Source organism: Nyctibius grandis, chromosome 1 (genome assembly GCF_013368605.1).
Source record: "Nyctibius grandis isolate bNycGra1 chromosome 1, bNycGra1.pri, whole genome shotgun sequence".
Classification (NCBI taxonomy): Eukaryota; Metazoa; Chordata; class Aves; order Nyctibiiformes; family Nyctibiidae; genus Nyctibius; species Nyctibius grandis.
In genome coordinates this window covers 23,404,411-23,427,087 of record NC_090658.1, presented here as the reverse complement: position 1 = coordinate 23,427,087, position 22,677 = coordinate 23,404,411, and the positions used below count along the sequence as shown (strand labels likewise).

Sequence of the window (22,677 nt, the reverse complement as noted above, 5' to 3'; positions counted from 1 at the left end):
ATGCACATGAGGCAATCAATTTTCCCAAATCCCAAATCAATTTTTTAAAAAAAAGGATAAAGAAAAACAATTTGAATTTCCACTCCTTTAAGAAGACGGGGATGGGAGCAGGAGAAAGAGGGTGCCAATCCTTCCCACTGTCTTCACTATGTTCCACAACTACTAAATGTGAGCTAACTTGCAAAAATTGTGAAAAACATATTCTGCATCAGTGGAAAAAACTAAGTTTCGGATTAAAATGTCTAAAAAGAAAAGAAGAGAAAGAGAGAGGAAGAACGTAGCAAGTATTAGTAAACTTTTGGATTTCAGTCTTATACACACAGAAGGTGTCAGCACTGGGAAAAGGGGTAATGTTTCTCTTTCTCTGTCTTTTTGTGCACTGATGGAAGTGATGTCCTACAGCATTTCAAGTCATTTATTGAAGTTTGGTGGTGGTAGTGGGAATGTTGTTAAGGGAAGTAAAAAAAGCAATGTCCATTTGAAGCTTGTCTGTGAACTTTGCATGAACCGCCAGGAATAATGTAGTGTGATGACAAGCCAGTTATACCTTCCACTAAATTTGCTGTCTGGAATGAACTGAAATAGTGTTTGGTTTGTGTAATTACGTCCATCTATCTTTATATTCCAGCGGCATATCGCAAATTGAAAATACTAAAAATTGACTGTTGGTTCTGATATTTAATGATTGCCAAAGACAAGACGATGATTTATTGGTTACTTACCGATGTGACACATTTGCATCTTATTAGACGGAGATTACTATTCCTTAAAATGCGGACGAGGCCTGATCATGTCTGATGGATTGATTTGATTTGCAAATGTAATCAAACTAATAAGAGGGAAAAAATGAGCAATAATGCCTTGTTTTTCAACTGGCAATCACTCCCCTGCCAACAACGCTGATATCCCTGACTAAGCAGCCTTCACACAGTCTTCCTGTCTCCTCAAATAAACAAAGGGATGCAAAGAGCTTGATAAGAGGATAACGAGCCAAGTATGGATGTAACACGGAGCCTGGACCTCAGCATTGTACAAATGTATAAATGGGAGTACCAGAATGGGACTTACTGTGCCTTCAATCCCTAAAAAGCAGTGAGCAAAAAGCCAAAGAGCAAAACTCAATGATGAAAAAGCCTTTACTGAGTGAGGGGGGAAAAGACTTCCTAAGGAAAGTGGCTTTAATTTAGGGAATCCCAGGAGACTACTCCTCACCAGTACAAACGTTACAGAATAAATACCTGGAGTGATAAAAAAAAAAAGACCCAAATTCTCCACAGTAAGATCCTCTTCCTTGTTAATAATAATAATAAAAAAAAAAACTTTGTGCAAGGAATTGCACCAAGTCCCCCTCCTCCATCTAAACAAAAGTGGTAAGTCAAGCAGAAGGCAAATAAAAAAGCTTCAAGGACCACACAGGTTTCAGATCATGACCTGGTTATTTAGGGACTGATCCAAAGCACAGTGAAATCAAGGCAAGTCTTTCTATTGGCTGAAATGGATTTTCATATACAGCTTCACTAAAGAGGGAGGTTTGAGCTTGAATGTTGACAGCTGAGGAAGTGATCCTACAAATATTTGGGAACACGGGGAACTCTGCACAAGGGAAGTGTCTGTGTAAATAATGTGACTGTACTACTTAAATATTTTCCAGACTGATTGCTAATTTGCTTCACTAAGAGATATTTGATAATGTAAAAAAAAAAAAAAACTTGTGTTAGGGAACAGCTATTATGAAGTGTCAGGTTAAAAACAAAGTTGAATATATAGCTCCAATTACCATTCTCAAAGTCCTTAAAATATTTTCATAATTTAAAGTTTTACAGCTCATGTAATTCATAACAGTGGAAATAGTGGAAAAGCATCCCGGTCAAATTCCAATTAAATAATTACATTTTGCCTACCTAAAATTCTCACTGCATTTTTAATTGGATAGGACACACTTCACTGCTCCTCCTAAATTGTTTAGTGTTGCCATTCAGTATATAAATAGCTACCACTTTCTACCACGGAGACAGTACACTTGTCCATGTAGCTATCGATGGCAAATTCCAGTTCACCTGTGTTGGCTGTAGCACTGCAACTCGGGAGACCCACGGCAGCCTGTGTCCCTATCTGCTCCTGTCAGAAGCACTTTTTAGGTGTATTTTTCTTCCTCCGAGCAGGTTCTCTGAAAGATTGTATGTTTGTCACAGATGCTGGCTGATTACGGTTATGACTATGCAAATATTCCCTGTCAGCACCCTCTTCTCTTGACTTTCTCTCCTGAAATGCCCATCTAAGCCTCTTGTCAGACACTGCCCTCTCTAGGTTTATGATACTGACGGCATTATCCTGTACAGCGTGTGCACTGCTTGTCCCCAACTCTACCTGCATGTCCTGCCTAGCACCTTTCTGAAGCACCCTGTTTCCCAGTGGCCTTTTGATTTCAGAGACCATAGTGTGCTTCATATGTGAAGATTATACTACACAATAAATTACTCATCATCGTTGAAGTGCTAGGCACGATCCTGCGATGACTGTGAACTCCAAATTTGTGCCGAATATATTAGGCAAAATGTTCAGCACAAGTCATTAACGGTGCCTGGAAAATGTTCAGTAACTCAAAACGCAAAGAGACTCTTCAAAATAGACTCCTAGCAATTTCACTGAATGAAGATCAGCTGGATTTCACAATGCATACTGCACGTTAAATCTGTAGCTTAAGATTCACTGACGCTAAGCAATGCTCTGCTGAATCTACACAACCGTTCACTTCATCTCTGGGAAACTTCAAAGTAGTAAAGAGTGGAGAACAGATCACAGAGCAGAATGGCTTTCTACAAGAGACCGATATGGGGAAGGACTCAAAATTCTTCTCACTGCAAGTGCAGTTCATTAATGAAAGACACAAGGGTCACAGTAACTTCCACATGCTACCGGATATAGCTTGGATCGTAGCAAGCTCGGAGTCTAATGCCTGTTCATTAAGGCAGGCACGATGCTATAGCATAGTTACAAGAAAATATCTGACTAGAAATACACCCTGCAACCTGCTAATGTTATGATATATTTATGCCAGTAAGTGCAGCTTCTTCTTTGAACGAACATACGGGCAGCAGCCGTTGCGTGCTAAACTGTTCCCCCTAATCTCTCCAAGAGCTAGATGCACGCGAACTGCAGATTTGTCCCCGCCTCTTCTTCACCCTCATCATAACTCTTTGCCATAGCATTCTCATGCATAACATGTCAAGACCTGGTAAGTTAGCTGACTCCCCTTTTCAAGTGCCATTTCCATTGAACTTGGAGCCTTCTGTGTCTGTAGTTGGATCTCATTTCAATATTTGATTTCACCTCAACTGTTAATGCAGCTGATTGAAATTGATGGTGCACAACATGGCAGATGAAAACATTTTGGGGAGAAGGTTCAGAGCTATACTGTGAAATTTCCACTCGTCTATAATACATGCCTCAGGAGTTTGGGGTGGAAAATCCCTTGGGCAGACCAACATGCTGTCAGAGAACTTTCTCTTTATAGAACATGTTTTCATATGAAAGGAAGGTTCTGTGTTTTTTCCTCACATGGAAAATTACCTTAATATTCCTGCCTGCTATACAGTATTAAACTCGGAGACAATTAATTAAAACAACATGGAAAACTGACTTGAAAGTCACAGCCAAGTAAGTGTTCCATTGAAGTAATTAAATAAGGATCATTCAGTATCTGCATTCTTTGGCTTCTGTGCCTCCTCTGTTTCTTGGGATTCTTTCTCCACACATATATGCATATATATATACATATATATGTGTGTGCATAAATTGAGCATTGCACAATAAAAAAGCTTACTAGTAGCAAAGACCTGAGTTCATAAAGCTCTTGTATGATCCAGCTGATGTACAAGGCGATTACTGCAGACTCATATTTAAAAACTGCTGATTCTGTTATCAGACTGGATCCAGCCTTGCCATTACAACCCAGGTGCTCCCCTGCTATCCCTATACTATATATAACCAGGCCCAGGTCACCATGTGCCCTGCCAGAAACGTGCTGACTGGCTAAGGGGGCCTTGCAATTCAGGTAATTAATCCTATTCTAATGTAGGTTAAGCAGGTGTGAAGCCAAACTCATCCAGAGAGAAAGTAGAGGCATCCTTAGAATTATAGTATTTAACTGGTCTCAGCTGACTTTAGGAAACTAGACCATCCTGTGCTGCTGACCCAGTCATACAGGTGGAGACCTGTCTGCTCTAAATCCAGCCTGAGCAACTGGCTCTTTTTCCCCTCTCCCCTCCCATCCTGGATTTACAGTATCAACAGATACGACTGAAAAGCTGCTCTTTTCTTCCCCACCCAGAACAAAGTAAATATATTTTTGTTGGAGGCTAAGTTAGATGAGTAAATCACCTGTTTAGTTTATAATGGACTAAATGGTTACCATTAGAGGATTATGTTGCTGTAATTTTACTTCTGCATTCCCAGCATCTGCTATGATCCTTTCACAGGCCAATTTAAATGACATGTAACATTCATGATCTTATTTCCAACAAAGCCTTCAGGAATTTTAAAACTGAAAAAAAAAAATCTCTTTGTTTGGATGTTCTTTAAATTCTGAATCTGGTTGAAAAAAGCCTTATTTTTCTAGAGGAGAGGAGTCCTGTAAATACAGAAATGATGCTTAGGGAACATAAAGGATAGGCTCAGTTCTGCAGCATTTGCCTCTTCTGAAATTCCTCACCTAACAAATAATGTCAAGATTTGTTCCAACTTTCTTACTGTGTTTACGAGCAAGGCATCCTCCTGCCTTGCAGCCACGCATTACTGGTATGAAGTTGGCTGTCCTTGAGGTATCAATTGTACAGATAGGGAAAGTTTTGGAAGGGACATCCCCTCAAAGACTATTTCAGAAGTTTAAATTCTTTCATACAGTATGCTCTTAACTGGCAGTCTTTTAATATGGTTGGCAGTCAAACTAAATTATGGGGGGTAGTGGTGGAATGACTTTAAAGAGATAACATGCCTGAAAATCACATGTGCCCAGCTATCTCCTGTATGGCACTCCAGATGCTGCCCCACTTGCAAAAGGCCATTATCGCTCAAGTCTCAGATTTAGCTTGCTTACAAAAAAAAAGAATGGAGACTACAGTAAAATTAAAAAAGGTTAAGATACATTTAGACTTCCTACCCTCTGGTAATGAGATTAATTCCTTGTTGGCTCAGAAAAAGGAAAACTGTTACTGAGTCACCTGCAATTTACACTGACCTCATCTAGAAAACCTGTTTGTCACACAAGCAGTGGGTACAAAGGGGAGTATTGTCCCCTAAGTGGAAACACTCGCTTAAAGCTCGACTCTGCACATTGCTGCAGAGCCTTTGAGGTGGCGAGCACACACAGGGGACAAAGCAAACTCTCAGCTCCCACTGATACACTGATTAGGGATGTGGGTTTGTCCCTTTGGGGCCAGATCCTTAAACACAGAGGCTGGCATAGCACATTTGACTTGTATACCCACGACAATTGATGCTATTGAAGGCTCTTGGTCTGTCTCTATATATTTACTGGGCAAACTACCATACATATTTTCTTCTACAAATTCTTGTGGTAATGCCTGATCGCTGAGTAAGACCAAACCATTTCCTACGTTTTTATTTTGCATCTTCTTCCCCCGTCCCCCCGCCAAAAAGAACCCCAAATGTGCTAATGAAATGGATTAATTTTTTTTCCCATTTTTTTCTCTCCTTTATTCTATTCAGCATCACCTTTGAACACCTTTAAATATGCAACAGTGTATTTTCAGCCTCATGGTACTTCAGTAACACAATGTTTGCAAGTAAGGAAGCAGGCTGTGTAAGTCAGGCTACAAGTCATCCAGGGTAACACAACACTCTTGATTTTTGCTAGAAGAATAACAGGGAATGGCTGCTACATCTTTTTATATTCTTGCATTTAAGAATCAAATAATAGCCATTTTTTGTTTACAGAAAGAAAATGAAAAGCACTGGCATTCATTACTGTTGATTTGCTCTCTTTTATTAATCATTTCTTATTTTTAAAGGGCCACAGGAGTGAACAACATAATGCAATGGTAGGAAGATATTTACCAATTTAGCACCTCATTATAAAACTACTCAGAAACCTCTTTGTCTCTCATTTAACATAATAATTATTAGTGGCAACAAAAGTGGATCTCACACTTGCACCATGATTAGCAGGTGATGAATTTGGGTTGAATATATTGTACTTTACTAAGTAAACCTTATTATAAGCCAAATCCTCAGTCTAAAAAACATCTAATTTTAAGAAAATAATTTCCACTCCTGTTTAAATGCATGTTTCCAAATTAACCAGTGATATTCTATAGAAAACTGCCTCTTTTATGCTTGAAGTCTCCAGCTGCCACACAATTTATATCTCTTTCCTCCCCTCTTTGTTTTTCAGCCATTTTCCCTGAATGTCAAAGTCAATTTAGTGCATTTCACTTTGCTGAATAAATCAGAGGCGAAATCCTTGCTAAAAGTGAAAATTTGATTTGCTAAAAGGAGCTTAGGGCAACTATTAATCAATATATCCAGAGTGTCAAAGCTAAGGCCATGATAGACATGCATTCATTTGGAGATTGGTTGAGGCAGATAAAGGGGGACACTGGGAAGAAAAAAAAAAAGTGCAACAGCCAGACAGTGTAGTGTGCATGTTGGGGGCATGGGTGGAGGGAGAGGACTGTTCAAAAAAAAAGAGGAGACAGTTACTTGGAAGGAAGAGGCGAGTACTTGTATATGAATAAAAGGTGAACTTAATAGAGACAAAGTCACTGTTTAAATCTGGTCTTGAGAGAAGAGGATTTTAGTAAAGGATTTTTTTTTTAACGTAAAAGATAAGAATAGAGCCAAGTTCTTTTGTTACCTGTTAATTCCATTTTTTGTTGTTGTTTTGCTTTTGATTATGATTATTCTTAAACAAGCTTTTTCAACAAATAGGGATTTTAAAGACGAAACTAGCAAGAGTTCCAGCTACTTTTGTAAGAGTCTTACTGCACATTTTTTTATATTTATGTAAAATTTTCAGTTGATGAGATGTTTATATGCCTGGGATTATATTTTTTCCCCCCAGTTAATGCTAGTAAAAGATGCCAGAAGTGACTATCCTGGAAACTAAAGTGCTCTTTTTACCCCAAGACATCTGTGTCTAGTGGTACAGAAACCTCCTCACCTCTTCATTGCTGTCTGTCTTAGTTCTGAACTGGAACCAGTCTTTTCTGATTAGTAGACACACGAACAGTGTGAACATCTGTATTTGCACACAGAGCCTACTTTTTTGTACTGAAATCTGCTAAAATTTTGCTACTGACTTCAGTAACAGATCCGTGAAGAACAGTCTGCCATCATCTCTCAGGTGGATATTTTAAATAATTTAAAATAAACAGACCTTTCTGTAACTACCTTTTGCCACACTGCAGATACCTGTGTTGTTTTGAAAATGCTAAAAGACTGTGGACATGTTTATTCACATATTTTCCTGGAAATCCTACCTCTTCCTCCCTGCCTTGCAAAATCACTAATCACTTAAACCTTCTCTGTGATACTATTTTCAAAAAATGAGAAAAAAATAAAAAATGCCACCATTCCTAGCACTTCAAATGACAGGACAGATGACTGGCATTTTTGGCACACTGCTGTTCTTTTCTGCTCAGAGAAGCTTGAATCAACATGGTGATCTAAACACTGTCAGTGTTGGGCGGTCCATCCATACTACTGCTCAAAAATAAAACCAACAGTTGATTGCTGATTTCCTGTATTGTACAATTTACTGAAAGAGGTCAAGGAAGTCAGTAGTTTTTGAGAAACCTTTTGGCTTCAATCTCCACCTGTAAGGCCCAGGGAATGGTCTGCCTCAGATCACATATGTCATAAAAGTTGAGAGTTCAAGAACATTTCCATCATAGGAAGTGTGTGTCTGATTTCCATAATTAGTGCATGTTCGTAGAAGGAGTTAAAAGAAGAACAGATAGAGGGCTTTTGATAAACAGAAGGCAAAGAGAACTTGCGAAGTGTCCAAGATAGCACATTGATAAAGGGCAGGATGTCCTGATTCCCCAGGAGGCTCAAGTTATTAGCACTACAAACCTCTTAGTCAGCACGAAACAGCTCATACTCCATTCCATGTTACATGAGCAGTAAACACCACATTTACATGCCCACCTGTCTCTGGAGTGACAGGCATCCTGTGATAGGGTGCTCTAAGACAGCCACAGGAGTCCTCATGTTGTCTGAAATACTCCTGAATTCAGCTAGCAGCACAAGAGACTAGAGAAGGCCCCAATCTTCACAGAAACAACAATTTTTACAGCAGTAAGCAGTGTGGTACAGACATACAAACCAACATCTATTCCCCTTGCAGAGCTGACATTAGCTGCCCCAATAACAACCCAGAGAAGGATCTGGGCATAAACAGGATGCTGGCTATAGATAAAATGTATGTGATTATATACAGCAGGTAGTTCGAACATATGATTTCAGTCTGTCTTCAAAGTCCTACTGATGTGAATACAACCATGAAGTAACATTCAGCATTTTTTCTCCATCATTTAAACACATGCTATATGTCCACCAACTCATAGATACATAAACAACTATGTGCATGAGAACAGGTACATATATATCTAATTCATATCTGCATGGATGTACCATATATGTACGCTCTCATGCTTTCTTGAACATTATCTTTCCAAAGGTGACTATGGTCAACTTTTTCTCTGTACTTTTACCTACATGGGGTGGTATTTCTGAAACAGAGGATGACAAGAGGGCGTTTTAGAAATGACAACTCTCCAGCAAATCATGTTCTTGTTCAGTATCAGAATGTTAAATTATACCCCTGAGAGCTGCTTTGGAAAGGAAAGCTTAAATATTGACCTCCACAAAGAGTATACTGGAACAATAATGTTTCATAAAGCATTAACACTAAAATATTCAAAACATCCTTGGATTTGCTCCATCAAAATAATTTTTTTTTTTTTAATACTAGCACCAGTGGTAATATCTAACTGTTCCCTTTCTTGAACACTGTTACTGCTAGCAAAACAGGGACATAGCTGAAGACAAGCAGGCTTATTTTACTAAATAATGTAACTAGTTATTTTTGATGTATTAGTCTGATTTACTGTTTCCAAACAAATTTTTCATTTTAAGTGCAAAAAGTTGATTTCTATGGTCTGGTTGATGTTTTTTCATGCATGCAAATTTTTTAGAGAACATTTTGTCTTCAGCTTCCTGTTATGCACATTTTTAAGAGCTTAATGTTTCCTGCCTCCACTTAATATGAAAGAACATTGCACATTTTTGCTGAATGTCAATGAGATAGTTACATTACAGAAATCGTGCCTAAACGACTCTGCTACTGTGACTAGGTATCAGCAGAATTCCACCCCATACTGGAAAAGAGTTTAATTAATATAATGCAACGAATATAAAATGGAACCTCTCCAAAATACAATGCAAAGGGTAGGAAACTCAACCACCAGTAAATATCGAACTAAGCAGGGCTCTCTTATTTAAAAGATAAATAAAATAAAATAAAATAAAATAAAATAAAATAAAATAAAATAAAATAAAATAAAATAAAAAAGTCTTGCAGAGTCTTCATAAATACATTTACAATTTATTTAGGTCAGTTAATAGAGAGGACTCCTGTCTCATCAGGCATGAGACGAAGCAGCATCAGCCTCTCCCTAAGCACCTTCAGTATTTTACTAACGAAGTTACAGTATATCGGAATATTTTAATCTGACACAAAGAACAACAATAGATCTGACTGCTGGGCTGATAATCTTCTTATCACACCCTGTGAAACCTAGCTCTAATATTTGACTGAGCCTCCATTACTTGGCAACACATTCTAAAAAGGCCAACAATGGAGAGAGAATGAAGTGGAGTGTGGAAGTACCTCCATATCTACATAAAAGAGATTAGAGGCGACAGCGTTCCATTTTACAGCTCAATCATATTGTGTTAGCATGCGCTTATCCGAGCGCGGATGAAATTGAAAGAGAAATAAAAAAGAGTCAGGCAGATAGGAACCAGAAAAGCGAGGCATGAGCAATTTCCAAGGATATAAAAGGATGCTAATGGTGGGGCCCTGTCGTTCTTAAAAAGGGCTATTAGGGCACCATCATCTGTTCTTGTGCCCTTACGCTTCTCTAACTAAAGTCAAGCATTTCCTGATGCCATTGTGATCTTTTTCTTCTTCAGATAAGACATGGTCATGTTTCATAACAACACACTTTCCATTTATTTGATTTATAAATGCAAGAAGACTAATTCTATTTACTGATAAAGTCTTTCCATATATATTTTTCTTTCAATATTTTCTTTTGTGGATGGCATAGACTTTTTGTTCAATAAAAGCAGCTATTGAAATGTTTCCAATAGCACAAAAATACTAATGATTTTATGAAAGCATTTGAACTTTGTATAATTTAAAACACTTTTTAGTCCATCACTGCAATGGGAAACAGTTGGCCAGGGCAGAACGCATATTGCATTGTTACCTTTTTATAGATAATCTCATTAAAAGACTTTCTGTTAGAATAGCAAAGACATTATTTTGGTTTCTTCCACAAAGACAAATTTTACTTTGAATTACAATGCTTTACAGCCGAGATCTTTATTAGTTATTAAGCACGTGATATATAAGGGCCTTTAATTATACTGAACCTTAAGAAATCACTATTGTGAAGAAAGATATGCTGATTGCTGCTTTGCTGTGCTAGGCACAAATTCACGATTCCAAGAGATTTACACCAAGGATTTATTTAGTCCGCTAAGCTACAGTGAACTTTCATGCAACTTGTACTCTTTTCCTAACTCATGCTTTTTCCAATTCTGTTATGTTTCTGCCTACAGTAACATGTGTTAGCTTAGAAAACAGTCAGTTAGCACCAATCCAGGCTCTCCTACAAGTTGTTCTGTGCCAGACATTAGCTGAGCATAGGCAGTCCAAGTTCAGGAGCGCTCCGTCATTCAAAACCAAGCTACAAAAGCTCATCACATTTGCCCTTTAGCACGTCAAGCCCTTTCGCATTTTGATTTTTGTGATCAAATGCCAGACAACAAGCACAGATTTTATCACTGCCCTCTGTTACCAGAAGGCTATAAAAAGATTGTCTTTATTTCCTTTTTTTTTTTTTTTTCCTTCTCTTTCCTAAACAGAGTCAGGTGAGTAAACTTAGCTAGTGTGGCTTCACCACAGCAGGTGTGTTTTTGAGTTTACTGTGTAATAAAAGTCTGCCTCATGGCAGAAATGTTCCTCAACTGGTTCAGATCACAGACTTTAAATTTTCAAGGCCGGTTTACAGCATCCAATACCTTTTCCACACTAACCAAAGCCATAATTTTAAGGCTGCTCAGTCTCATTCCTCTGCTCTTCCTACCCCTCCAGCCAAATCAAAGCTACACAACATATTCACAAATCAAACTGACGAAAGTTCCCCTGCAACTACTGTGGAGCATGACTGACTTCTTTGAGAGCTACTCTATTTTGGTTAAGGTGATCTAGGTATCTTCCAAAGACGAAACTCAAACTCACCTATTTAACTCATTTTCACTTAATTTGGGGTGCTTTATTAGCAACCAGTGTAAGACAAAGTAGCTAGTATAATATAGAGTGATGTTTAAATTAGTTTACAATTTGCTTGGGCTCATCTAGACCTGCTCTGAACAAAGCCATTCAGAAATGTCAGCTGTGTTCCTAACCACTGTAACAAATTGTTGCCTGAACGCTGCACACCTAATGACTTCAAATTAGCTTCACTGCGATATTGCCTGACAGTTCGTTACGACTGTTAGCAACATAGCTGGCGTATCATGACCAATAAATTGGTTTCAGTGTGGGCTGGGAAAGGGACTTCCATCAATTTGATTAAAGAAATTACTGTAGCATTCAAAGCATAAAGACAAACTAGTTTAAGGAGACAGAAATAAGTTAACTGTACCAGAAAAACATTGCTTGTGATACAAATGCTTGTTTATACACCATTTGTGGCACAGAGAATAACTAAATTTCAGCTGTGTCTCATACTGACTATTTCAGAGTCTGTAGGTTGTTGTCTCTCATCTGAAGTAAAATAACTTTCCATAAATGTCCACATTATTTTATTACTACTCTTTGTTAGTGTTTGTATTTATTGATGATGACCCAGAAGCACCTACCAGAAGAACTGAGGCCTTGTGCTGGCTAGCACAAGGGAAAAAAAAAACCCAGGAAGACTATTTCTTTCTATTTTTTTGCAGTTTCTTTTGATACTAGAAATAAAATTAACTTTGATAAACAAACAACTGACTGGATTATTTATTCTAATTATAAGGTATCCCAAAATCACGTCTAAAATGAGGATGTTATATTACTTACAGGAATTAAAAGATATCAGTTCTTATGTTCAATAAGGCTCCACTATCAAAATTAGAAAACTAATAAGCTGATGAAAACACACCAACACACCAACATGCTCATCGTCTGCTGGACTTAGAAAAATACTTCAAGAAACAAGAAAAAAAGCGGTTCTTTTTTGTGTGACTTTACCATTTGTGAAAGGTGACAGATTGAGAACCCTAGAGACTCTCTATAAGCTTGCCTGCTAGCCCACAGAGCAAGCACAAATACCTCAGAATTGGAGGGAAAAAACATACCTCAAATGTTATCTGAAGAAATCGCTAATCTTCTGAGAAACTGCTTCTGATGACCCCTGCTTTTCTTGCTAACAAGGGTGCCAGTTAGCTTTTGTAATACCAACATGTTTATGTGATGAAAACTGCAGTCCATTCGTGCAGACCAAGGAACTACTAAGCCATAGGGTGAGACCTTTTGGTACAATTCAGTTCTTTCTACTGAACTGCTGGTACAATCAAGGTCTCACACTAGTTCAAGTGAATGAAGAGAACAATTCCTCTGTGCAATGCCAAAATATAACCGAACTTTTGAACCTCCTGTGGTCAGTATAAGTTAGTGCTGCCTTAATGGAATAGAGAAACTTAGACTTACTTACATTCAACTACCACTGAATCAGATGAGTACAGATGAGAGCACTTACACTACCCTTCATACCAGACTAATGCTCTGGATAGCAAGGCAAGTTTATCTTAATAAAAGTAATGCATGAAAAAAATTCATTCACTGAGCAGCATGTAAGACTTATTAACATAGTAACACTCATAGCAACAATAACAGTATTTCCAAGGTAACAATAACAGTATTTCCAAGGTAAGATATATAATCATCTAACCTATGTCCTATGTGAATAATCTGGAGCCTTAAGAAAACTTTACACATTTTAGTGAGAGAACAAATCATATTTTTTTACCACAACAGAATAACCCACGTGATGATTTCTGTATGTGATCTATTTGCAATAAATACTGTATGTACCTGGAATATGCTTAGCCCATCCAATGATCACCACCAGTTCTCTGTCTGCCAGGTCACAAAGAGTGGTAAGCGCTTTGATGTCGCTGTCTGGAACAGTGGGGTCAGGCATAGCATAGATCTTCTCTGGTTCTGCCACCAGCAAATGGGAGACAATCTTGTTATCTGTAAAAATGGTCCAGAACAGTACACGATCACCAGTAGCATCATTGTACTTTTCAAACAGATGGCTCATATTTCAAAGTGCACAAGAATTTGTCTTAAGGTACTGGACCTAATCAACCCTTACTGTAACTTCATTGGCTTCTAAAAGCGGTTACAGCACAAACGAATTTGATCCATTAACAATGTTTACCAAGCTCGACATGTTGTGTTCTTAAGAAAGTAAATTTAATGGAATGTAGGAATAGATGATCACCTCCTAACACTGGAATACAGACTTCGCAGAAAAATATTCCTGCATTATAACGTATTTTGGAATGTGTAAATAGAAAAGTTTTGCCTTCCTCTAATTACCCGCAAACCACCACCCCACCCTGAGGCAGGTGTATTTTTTTGAGTGAGAAAATACCACAAGCAATCAGTCAGTCATTGAAATCTGTAACTTCTGTCAGCGATTCCAACTACCATACTTTGTTTCATACATCACTGTTAAATTGTTGCAACAGAAACGGCCTCCGGACTTTCTCAGAGCTTATTACCCCACGTATCTTATATGATGGGTATCCTGCCTGTTAAAATGTTAGGAATGAATCTGTACTCCTCGGGGCCTTTGAGAAAAGTGGGATGTTGTCATATATTTGCTTTTCACTGAAACACACAAATTTAAAATCATGTATAAAATTAGTTTCTTTAAGTATGAAAACAGACTTAATGATCTCCTCTCATTTCTAGTCAGGAATAAGGCATTAAATTCAATGAGAATAAAGAGTGTAGAACTAAGGAAAGTATCAACAGATGCAGACCCTACCTCAGAAAACTGGTTTTGTGCAAAGAATGCTACTTTTATCATATTCACACACTGGTTATTTTTATCTATACAGCATTTTCATTCTTGTGTTTAATATTTACTTTTTCATCCAGATGCCTTGTGAAAACTATTTGTAATAATCAATTAATTTATGAGGAAAAGTGAAGAGGGAAAAAAAAAAAGAGAGTAGAAGAGCCTGGAAGATTTACAACACAGTGTTGCAATTCAATATTCGATAAGTAGGATAAACATAAAATGAACATTATATCCACATGGAGGCACAATGGGAATATCTCTATACAAGAGCCTGATTTGTTACTCTGAGAAGGCAGAACTGAAAAATGGGAAAAGGACTAATTCATTAAGCCCCCTAATACAGGATATATTACTATACTTCCCAATATATTTATGTTTTACATTTCATGGAAGGTACATCTTGTGACCTCAAATGCACCACTAGAATTTAAAGCCCAAATATCACCCTTTAGTGAATTTACACTAATCTGTTCCCTTCTTTAGGATAAAGAGTCATGAGGCTTGATATAAATGATATTCCACTGCGAGACGGTGTGAAGTATTTTCTGACTGCAGAGAAAGCTGATAGAACTCGCATCATTTTCCCTTTCCGCACGCAAGTCACAGGATGGACCACACTGTCCTCCTGTGGGGGAGTGGCAATGGAAGCTAATGGGGATGCGACTTGGCCAGCAGTGTCAGAGAGGCTCCCTACCAGCCCATGACAGATTTCCATAAAATACTCAGTTGATTCAGACTTCTGACACTTTGCTGCTCTTTCGTGATATAGACTCCTCGATTCTGATCTAATGTCTCTACAATTTTTGCCTCATTCCAAATTTTTGTGTCAGAAGTTGTGAGATATATTAGCCTTTCATAAAATAAGTGCAAGAGCCAACTGGAAACCATCACATCAAGCATGTTTTATTACAGGGGGATATATTCATGTTTTATTCGAACGATAGGAACTATGCCAACTGAGTAATTCTTGATCTCAATATTCTACTGATTATCAAACTGATTAATGAGGAATTCTATTCTTATTTAAAGATGACAGATGGTAGTTTTAACTTATATTGGCAAACTGCCTTTGCACATTTTTTTTTTTATTTTTTAAACAGTCTTTTCATATCCTGTTTAATTTCACACAGGAAACATCATCTTTTTAAGTGAAAAAAGGTAACATTGCCTCTTCCCTAATTCCAATATTTTTACATGTATTGAAAAGTAGGATAAATAAATTAGAGTTTCTTAATATCAAAACACATGGAGCTGAGGACTTCAACATTGTGGTTTTTTAACCAGTGATGAATGAAGAAGCACTGACATACCCAAGTTCTCTTTTCCCTGCAAACAGAAGAAATGGCCAAAGAACCTCTTTCATTTTTTTATTAGGTTCCTCACCAATGGCTTTTTGTAGATTACTCAGGAATACTGTATATTTTGACTCAGGATTCACAAAATCTCAAATTCTTTTTATTTTTGCAATCAACAAGATCTACAGGCAGGCCATTAGATTCCATGGTGAAGCTGGAAAATCCAATAGAGACCAGAAGTCGGTGCAGGAAGGTCCTCCAAACACCTGTTATTTCCCTATAGGGGGAAAAAGCTATCTGTATTGGAGCATGCATTAGTATAGACCACAGGAAAATTTTGAATGTACTCAGAAAGCTCCATCACTCAGGAAATTGAATAGCCACGAGCACTGTTTCTAGGTAAATCTTATTTAATGTTTCCCTAATTAGAATCAATAGAACCCAATTTTCATTCCTGTGCCTTTGTTATGCACAAACTATCAGTCAGGGTCCAGAAAATCTCCCAGGCTACTTCCACACAAAACCGATTCAACTGTTTCAAGTCTTGACACTTATCTGACAGGATCTGAAAATTAAGTTTTATAATGTTTGTTACAAAAATGTTTTTAATTGGACAAACTAAGGAAAATGAAGGGAGGCACTTAGATAATGAGTAATGACTTATAAGGAGGTTAGTTTCTCTCAGACAAATGTAGCTTACAGAAATCGGTGTAGTTATTGTCTTAAAGGCAATGTAATGCACTACTTTGTAGTAATCTTGGGTTTACACAGAGATTCTTATGTTTCTTATGTTAACAGCGTTAACCTCTGTTCATATTAAAGGGCTTGGGGATTGGGGTTGGATTTTTTTTTTTTTTCCCTGTTTGGGCTTGGCTTTTTTGGTATGCTAGGCTATCAACATTTCTACTCAATGACAATATCAAGTAAATGAAAAACTGACAATCTGTGCACCCAGGAAAACTAAACCTCTAATGAAATTAAGCATTAGAGTTTATTAAATTTTATTGTATTATCAGAAAGTTTTTATTATAATGTGCAAAATCTGCTTAGCGCAGCCCTAGATTGTATTTACAGAATGGTGGGACAGCTTATGAAGGCTGAGTAGAAGATGCCAGATTGGACAATTGAAGGAATATAATCAGCGTAATGTTTTTTGGAAAGGCAAAAGGAAACTATGCCATATGTTCACTTAAGCCTTAATTTTATGTAAAACTGGCTGTCTTTTCTTTGACGCAGCTAAAATGCCCTTTCACTTACAGTTCAAAGACTGTTTATTTGCTCTCCAGATCCCCATATGCTCAAACGTATCGTACACAGCACTGTCCCCTACTGGGGAACGTGAATGGAAACAAATTCCATTTTCCATACAGCCAGGTATTTTCAAGAGCCTAAAACTGACACGCGTGTTGTCAGAGGCATAGGGGCAGAAGCAAATGGGAGACAAGGAGGAGTTTGTCCTCCTTATTTCTCTGGCTTATTTCTCTATTTTAGGAGCAAATTAATCTTCTCAGCAGGAGCAAACAGACGTGTGCACTCTCACTGGAATTTGGAAGAGTTTACAACACCTGATACAGCGTGTATGCCTTTGCAGGGTAATACACTAGCCTCTTGCACTATAGCTATAATGCTATTAAATTTACTTCATGGAATTAGTACAGTCGCTGCTTGAGTTTATATAAGCTGCAAAGCAAAACCCCTAACTATTTTTAGTTAATCTCAAAGAGGATGGAACTTGTATTTTAGCAATGAGATGATCAGCTCTCTCTCTCTCTCTCAATTTCAGCCTGGCGAGATACAATCAAGGACATTATTAAAACATAACAAAACAAAGCAAAAAAATCCATAATGGCACTAGAGCCCAAACTACCAATCTATGCTTGTTAGTAGCATGGCATATTGCTGTTTTAATCTAATGCTAGGTAGTGTATTAATCTATAGGTATAAATTAATGAGGCTCTTAATGTATTTTCACTGGGAGGTTGAGCAGTCAAACTCATTTGGTTAGTGAAAACTACAAAAATCACTTTCTTGTGGAATCTGAAACTAGAAGCTTCAATGAACTAATGATCACAGTATGAACCATTTTATGTACCACTGAAAATAAAGATAACCTGTAAATGTAAAATTTGCACTGCATAAACCATGCTTTTATACACTTCAACCTGTAAAAATATTCTTTGTTCAACTCCACTTGAGAAAGATGGGCATATTTAAAACAAAATATGTTAGCAGCTAACTGGATATAGTGTTCATGGTAATATCTTCTGACCAAACTCTTGCCCCAGTCAGAAGAAGATTAGCAAACAGGGCTAGGAGTCAATACCTTGGTATTCAAAGAGAAATTTTCTGTATCTGGTGTACTCACATGGCTTTTTTGCTGGCTGAACTAGCTGAGGGTTCAGGTATGGGCTATTCTCTGCATCTATTCTGCGCTTGTACTTCTGGCGACCTCCACGTACTCTGTCTAAGCGGACACCTGCATTGGGAAAAATAAGCAAACATGTAATTAAATATATTATAAGGATGCCTTTCAGGTAACAATCTTCTATCTCCTGCCTTCCAATATTTATTTTAAAATGCATGTTTATTTCAAAAGATTAATTTTAGAAAGCAAGTGAAAGCAGCACTACAAGTATTTGTAAGCTGTTTAGGTTTTCACACGTGCAAGACTAAGTATACAACATAATTTCCAGTTCATTTAGAATCATTTGTTCATTTGTACATACTATTAAAACAGCTAACAAGTTTAGTTTCCATTTGAAAGAGTGTGATCTTAAGTTGCCTTTGCCAGAAGCAGAAGCTCAAAGCTGTAATAAACACCATGGATACATAAGGCTAACATTATGAGTAGAGAAGTACAGAGAATTAGAACTTCAGAAACAATGGATGCTATATACAGTTTAGATAGTCAAAACCAATGCTTTTAATTAACATGGATTAACATGGCCAGAGGATACAAAGTAAGCATCCTTAGATGATTATATAAGAACATATATGTGGCTTAAAGACCTGAAATGGTTCATGAGGGTTTGAAAGAAATTGTATGGATGTTCATTTAGATATCAAATGATGAATTAACAGTTGTGTTCTACCTTCCAATTGTTCATTGCTTCAGTAAAGCATTCTGCTACCTAACTTTCTCACTTTTCTTTTCATTGTCCATTTTAGCTCTCCTCCCTCTCTATCTTTTCTATTGCCATTATTGTGTCCCACTCTACTACTTCCCATCTCCCTGTTCTCTCCCTTGCAGGAAATACCTCCAGAACTGGCTTCTGGACTGCAGAGGAGCCACCACCAAAGAAGTTACAGTTTATGTGAACAGCAACAAGAATACAGCACAGAGTTTACGTGCTGCCCGTGAACCTGCACTGGTAACACAGTCTAGTCACCAGGAAACATCTGTCAGTCCTCTTCAAAAAAACAAAAAAGGATTGACTGCATTTTGGTGAAGAAAAGCCATTTCGCCAAACAGCCAGAAATCCAAGGCCAATTTTTGTTGGTTTGTTTTTGTCTCTTCTTCTTTTATATTTCTTGTCTTTGTTTTTTCTTCTCCTGTTTTATCTCCTACTCTCCAAGCTGGCATGAAAAACACACCAGAACACTCACTAGCTGAACCAAGGAAGATGGTAGTTTACAGATCCAAGCCTGTACTCCTCTACTGGCAGGGAAGGTTTTGTGTGCATGGGGTTCTCATTGGCCCAGACGAACTGTTGGTATCTATAGGAGATATTTGGCTTAAGGACACAACCAATGTTTGTGACTATAATGCAGTGAATTGTGTACAACAGTGCTCAATAGTTTTTGCTTACCAGGAAAGTAGGTAGTGGCATTTACCTATTTTACTACCAAACTTGTGACCTATTTGTGGACTAAGCTACCTTATAAAATTCATAGTGATTCAATAATCAAAGCATGGTTATTTTTTGTTTGCTTTTAAAGTTGTATTTAGAAATACATGAAATACAACAACACTTTGAAAATTGATAGTCAAAAGCTTTTCAGAGCTAATGATAACTCAGTGTTCTCCATCCTTGAATCAGGAGTTTGAGCTACACCTGAAGCAAATGACGTCCAGGACAATACACTGCCAAAAAAAACAAATAATGAAAAACCAAGGTTTGGCAGTTGAATATTCAGAAATAGGCAGAGGTTTAGAACAAGCCACATATGATATTGGTGGGATTATGAAAAAAACTGCCCAGCATTTGAAGAAAAATAGATAGAAAATGATTTCTGCATAATTCAGAGCCATCCTTCTTTCTGCTTGGGAACAGATTTCATAGTGATAAAAGATGGATAGCATCAGATAGAAGTATGTTTAATCAAAAAGTAATGGAACTGAAGCTTAAATTAAAATAATATAAATCTACCAAGATGAATAATTTTTTTACCTCCTTTGCATTTTCCAAGATACACACTCAAGCCATTCACATACCCAATGGAAGGAAATACAGATGAATGTCACAATAGCATCACTATACATAGATCCATGCACTCACCTATTATACATAGCTATACCTATAAATACAGCTACTTTCTTTTTTAAAAAGAAAAAATTATAAGTAACTGCACAGTAACAGTATTATACATTTTTAAATTACCTAAATCTAAAATATAACTAATTCCAATTCTAATGTGAAAATATTTTTGATAAAATAATACCAACAGAATATAAATTAGAGGTTTATAACCTGTTCATTAAAACTGATACGGAGTTTACCATCATTTTAGCTCCTAAGCTTTCCTTGTTCCTAGTAACATTACGAAGTAGCTATTTTAGAATCAATTTCTGATTATCTAACACACCCTAAGTGGTATTTTAATTCCAAAGAGTCTTTATAGAAGTAAATACAATGCAAGGCACCACTTAAGAGAGCATACCCATCTGATATTCCATAAAAACTTGGGAGTTTGGTGGGTAGCAAACTGAAATCCATAGGTTCCTGTGTATATGCATGCACTTTCCCTGTAACTCCTATAGCTTGTATGAGAGAATTCATTACATAAAGATACTTTTATCTGCTCTCAAGACAGTAACAGCTGATGCCTTCTTTGTTAGAAAAACAAAGGGAAGAAGAACAATTTCGTCTACAAAGATCTTCATTTGGGGCAGGAGGGGCTTAACATCTTGATCACAGAGGTAACTGCTATAATTCAACACATACTCTGTACTCAGACTACTAAAGAGGATATTGTGGCATCTTGCTATGGTATGGGGAGAAGTTAAGTAGACCTCTGCTTTAACTCTGCCATGCATGTGGCTTGCCAGAGTCTTCAGCAACTCTGTTCACTCACCCTATCAGTCCTCAGCCACAAAGTGAAAAGATATCCACCCCCCCTATATAAACTCATGGCACTTCTCCAAATGAATTGCACTGTACGTACTATCATTACAGTTTTTTAGGGTCAAAACATCCATTAATGTTACTGAACAAAGCTCCACTGAAAACAAGCAAGTTGATTCTCCGCATTCTCCAACACTAAGTTTCATTTTAAAATTCTTCAACAGATAAACAAAAAGAAAAGCCCAAATGAGAAAAACAGGGATGACCACAGGGCATCTTATTGGTACAAATAGAAAGCATGGGCCTGCTACCAGTTATGATACAATTTCAACAGTCAAGTGCAACATATTCACTTTATACCTTAGGACAAGCACAACTCACGAGCTCATCTGTTCAGGAGTGATGGGTAGCGACAGATTTTGACATGACTTACAATGCTCAGAAGAAAAGATTAGACTAGAACTTTCATATACAGAGAGATGGAAACTATGTAAATCAATCCAATAGCTACGTTTTTAAAAGAAGGCAATTACACATACTAATGCAAGGTAAGAATTTCTCCAGCTGGCCTTCAGGAAAAAAAATGGCCTCATGGTTACTATACAAGCTTCTACAAAGAGGGTTCACCTCCTGGTTCCTCACACAATCTTTCCGTGACTTTCTATCAACGTTTACCAACACACAACAAAACAACACTGGGCACTTACTCTAAAGTGAAAGTGCCCACATAGTCTTGCACAGAAATAACTGAAGGCTAGAGCTGATGTTCACAATGAGCTACACAGCAGGTACTTCAATCTAAACCAACTTAACACAGGCAAACCTGAATTCTTCATTTTCTCTGTATTTCCTCATCTGTTCCTCGCTCACCAGACACAAATTATTATTCCTTTTCTATAGTCCTTTTCTCACACTGCCTTGAACCCCTTGTGTGGGACAGGTACACCACTGTGACCGGTGCTATATATTATAAAAGATAGCCCTTACCCCTGTATACCATTCTTTTTGCAATTCAGGTCCTCAGTATGATAATAATATTTAACAGTGTCATCTATTTTTCCATACAGATCCAAGCCATATCCAAAGAATACTATTTACTCCTTTATAATCTACTTCTTTTCTTGTTTTCCATCCCCTCCTTCTTACCTCGGCTACAAGTCTCCAGTGTTCATTTGTCCACTTGTCCCACAAACATTCTTGTCCCTTCCATGAACCTCAATACCCACAGGAAATCTTCAGGCTAATTTGGGAGGCATTAGTCCAATCCTTCAAATCAAGACTTCCCAATACCAGGACTGCCTATAAGAAATTGCTTACTACCTATAATTGGGGATAGCTTTTTATTTTGGAAAAAATAAATCTAATTAACTTCAATATGAACTAATATCTGAATGAATCAAAACTCCCTCTCTTTCTTCCAGTACATCAGTAAAGAACATGTTTGAGATGAGAACCAAACCCACATTTTTGAGTTCCTATGGAAATTTCAACTCTGCTCCCTTTCCGTCCCCCCTACATGAGAGATTTACGGCAAGAAGACACAATTCTACATTGATGCTGTTCTGGCAAGCTCCACCTCTAACACAGCACTCTATATATACTAAATATATTCCTATCTCAATTTTAGAGATACGTAACTGGGTAACAATCCTTTTTCTACAGATGTCTGTAAGATTCCCAGAATTGTCTTAAATTTTACAGTTA

At 37.4% G+C, this 22,677-nt stretch overlaps 1 protein-coding gene across 19 annotated transcripts in view; it reads right to left on the bottom strand.

Moving 5' to 3' along the window:
* Positions 1–22,677, bottom strand: part of ESRRG (estrogen related receptor gamma) — a 389,904-nt gene that overhangs the window by 36,043 nt on the left and 331,184 nt on the right. For all 19 annotated transcript variants that reach the window (XM_068400512.1, XM_068400562.1, XM_068400553.1 and 16 more), the window contains 2 exons: positions 18,054–18,164; positions 13,391–13,552 (listed from right to left, as the gene is read on the bottom strand). In XM_068400512.1, coding sequence (XP_068256613.1) covers positions 13,391–13,552; positions 18,054–18,164 — 273 coding nt within the window. The remainder of the gene's footprint in view (positions 1–13,390; positions 13,553–18,053; positions 18,165–22,677) is intronic.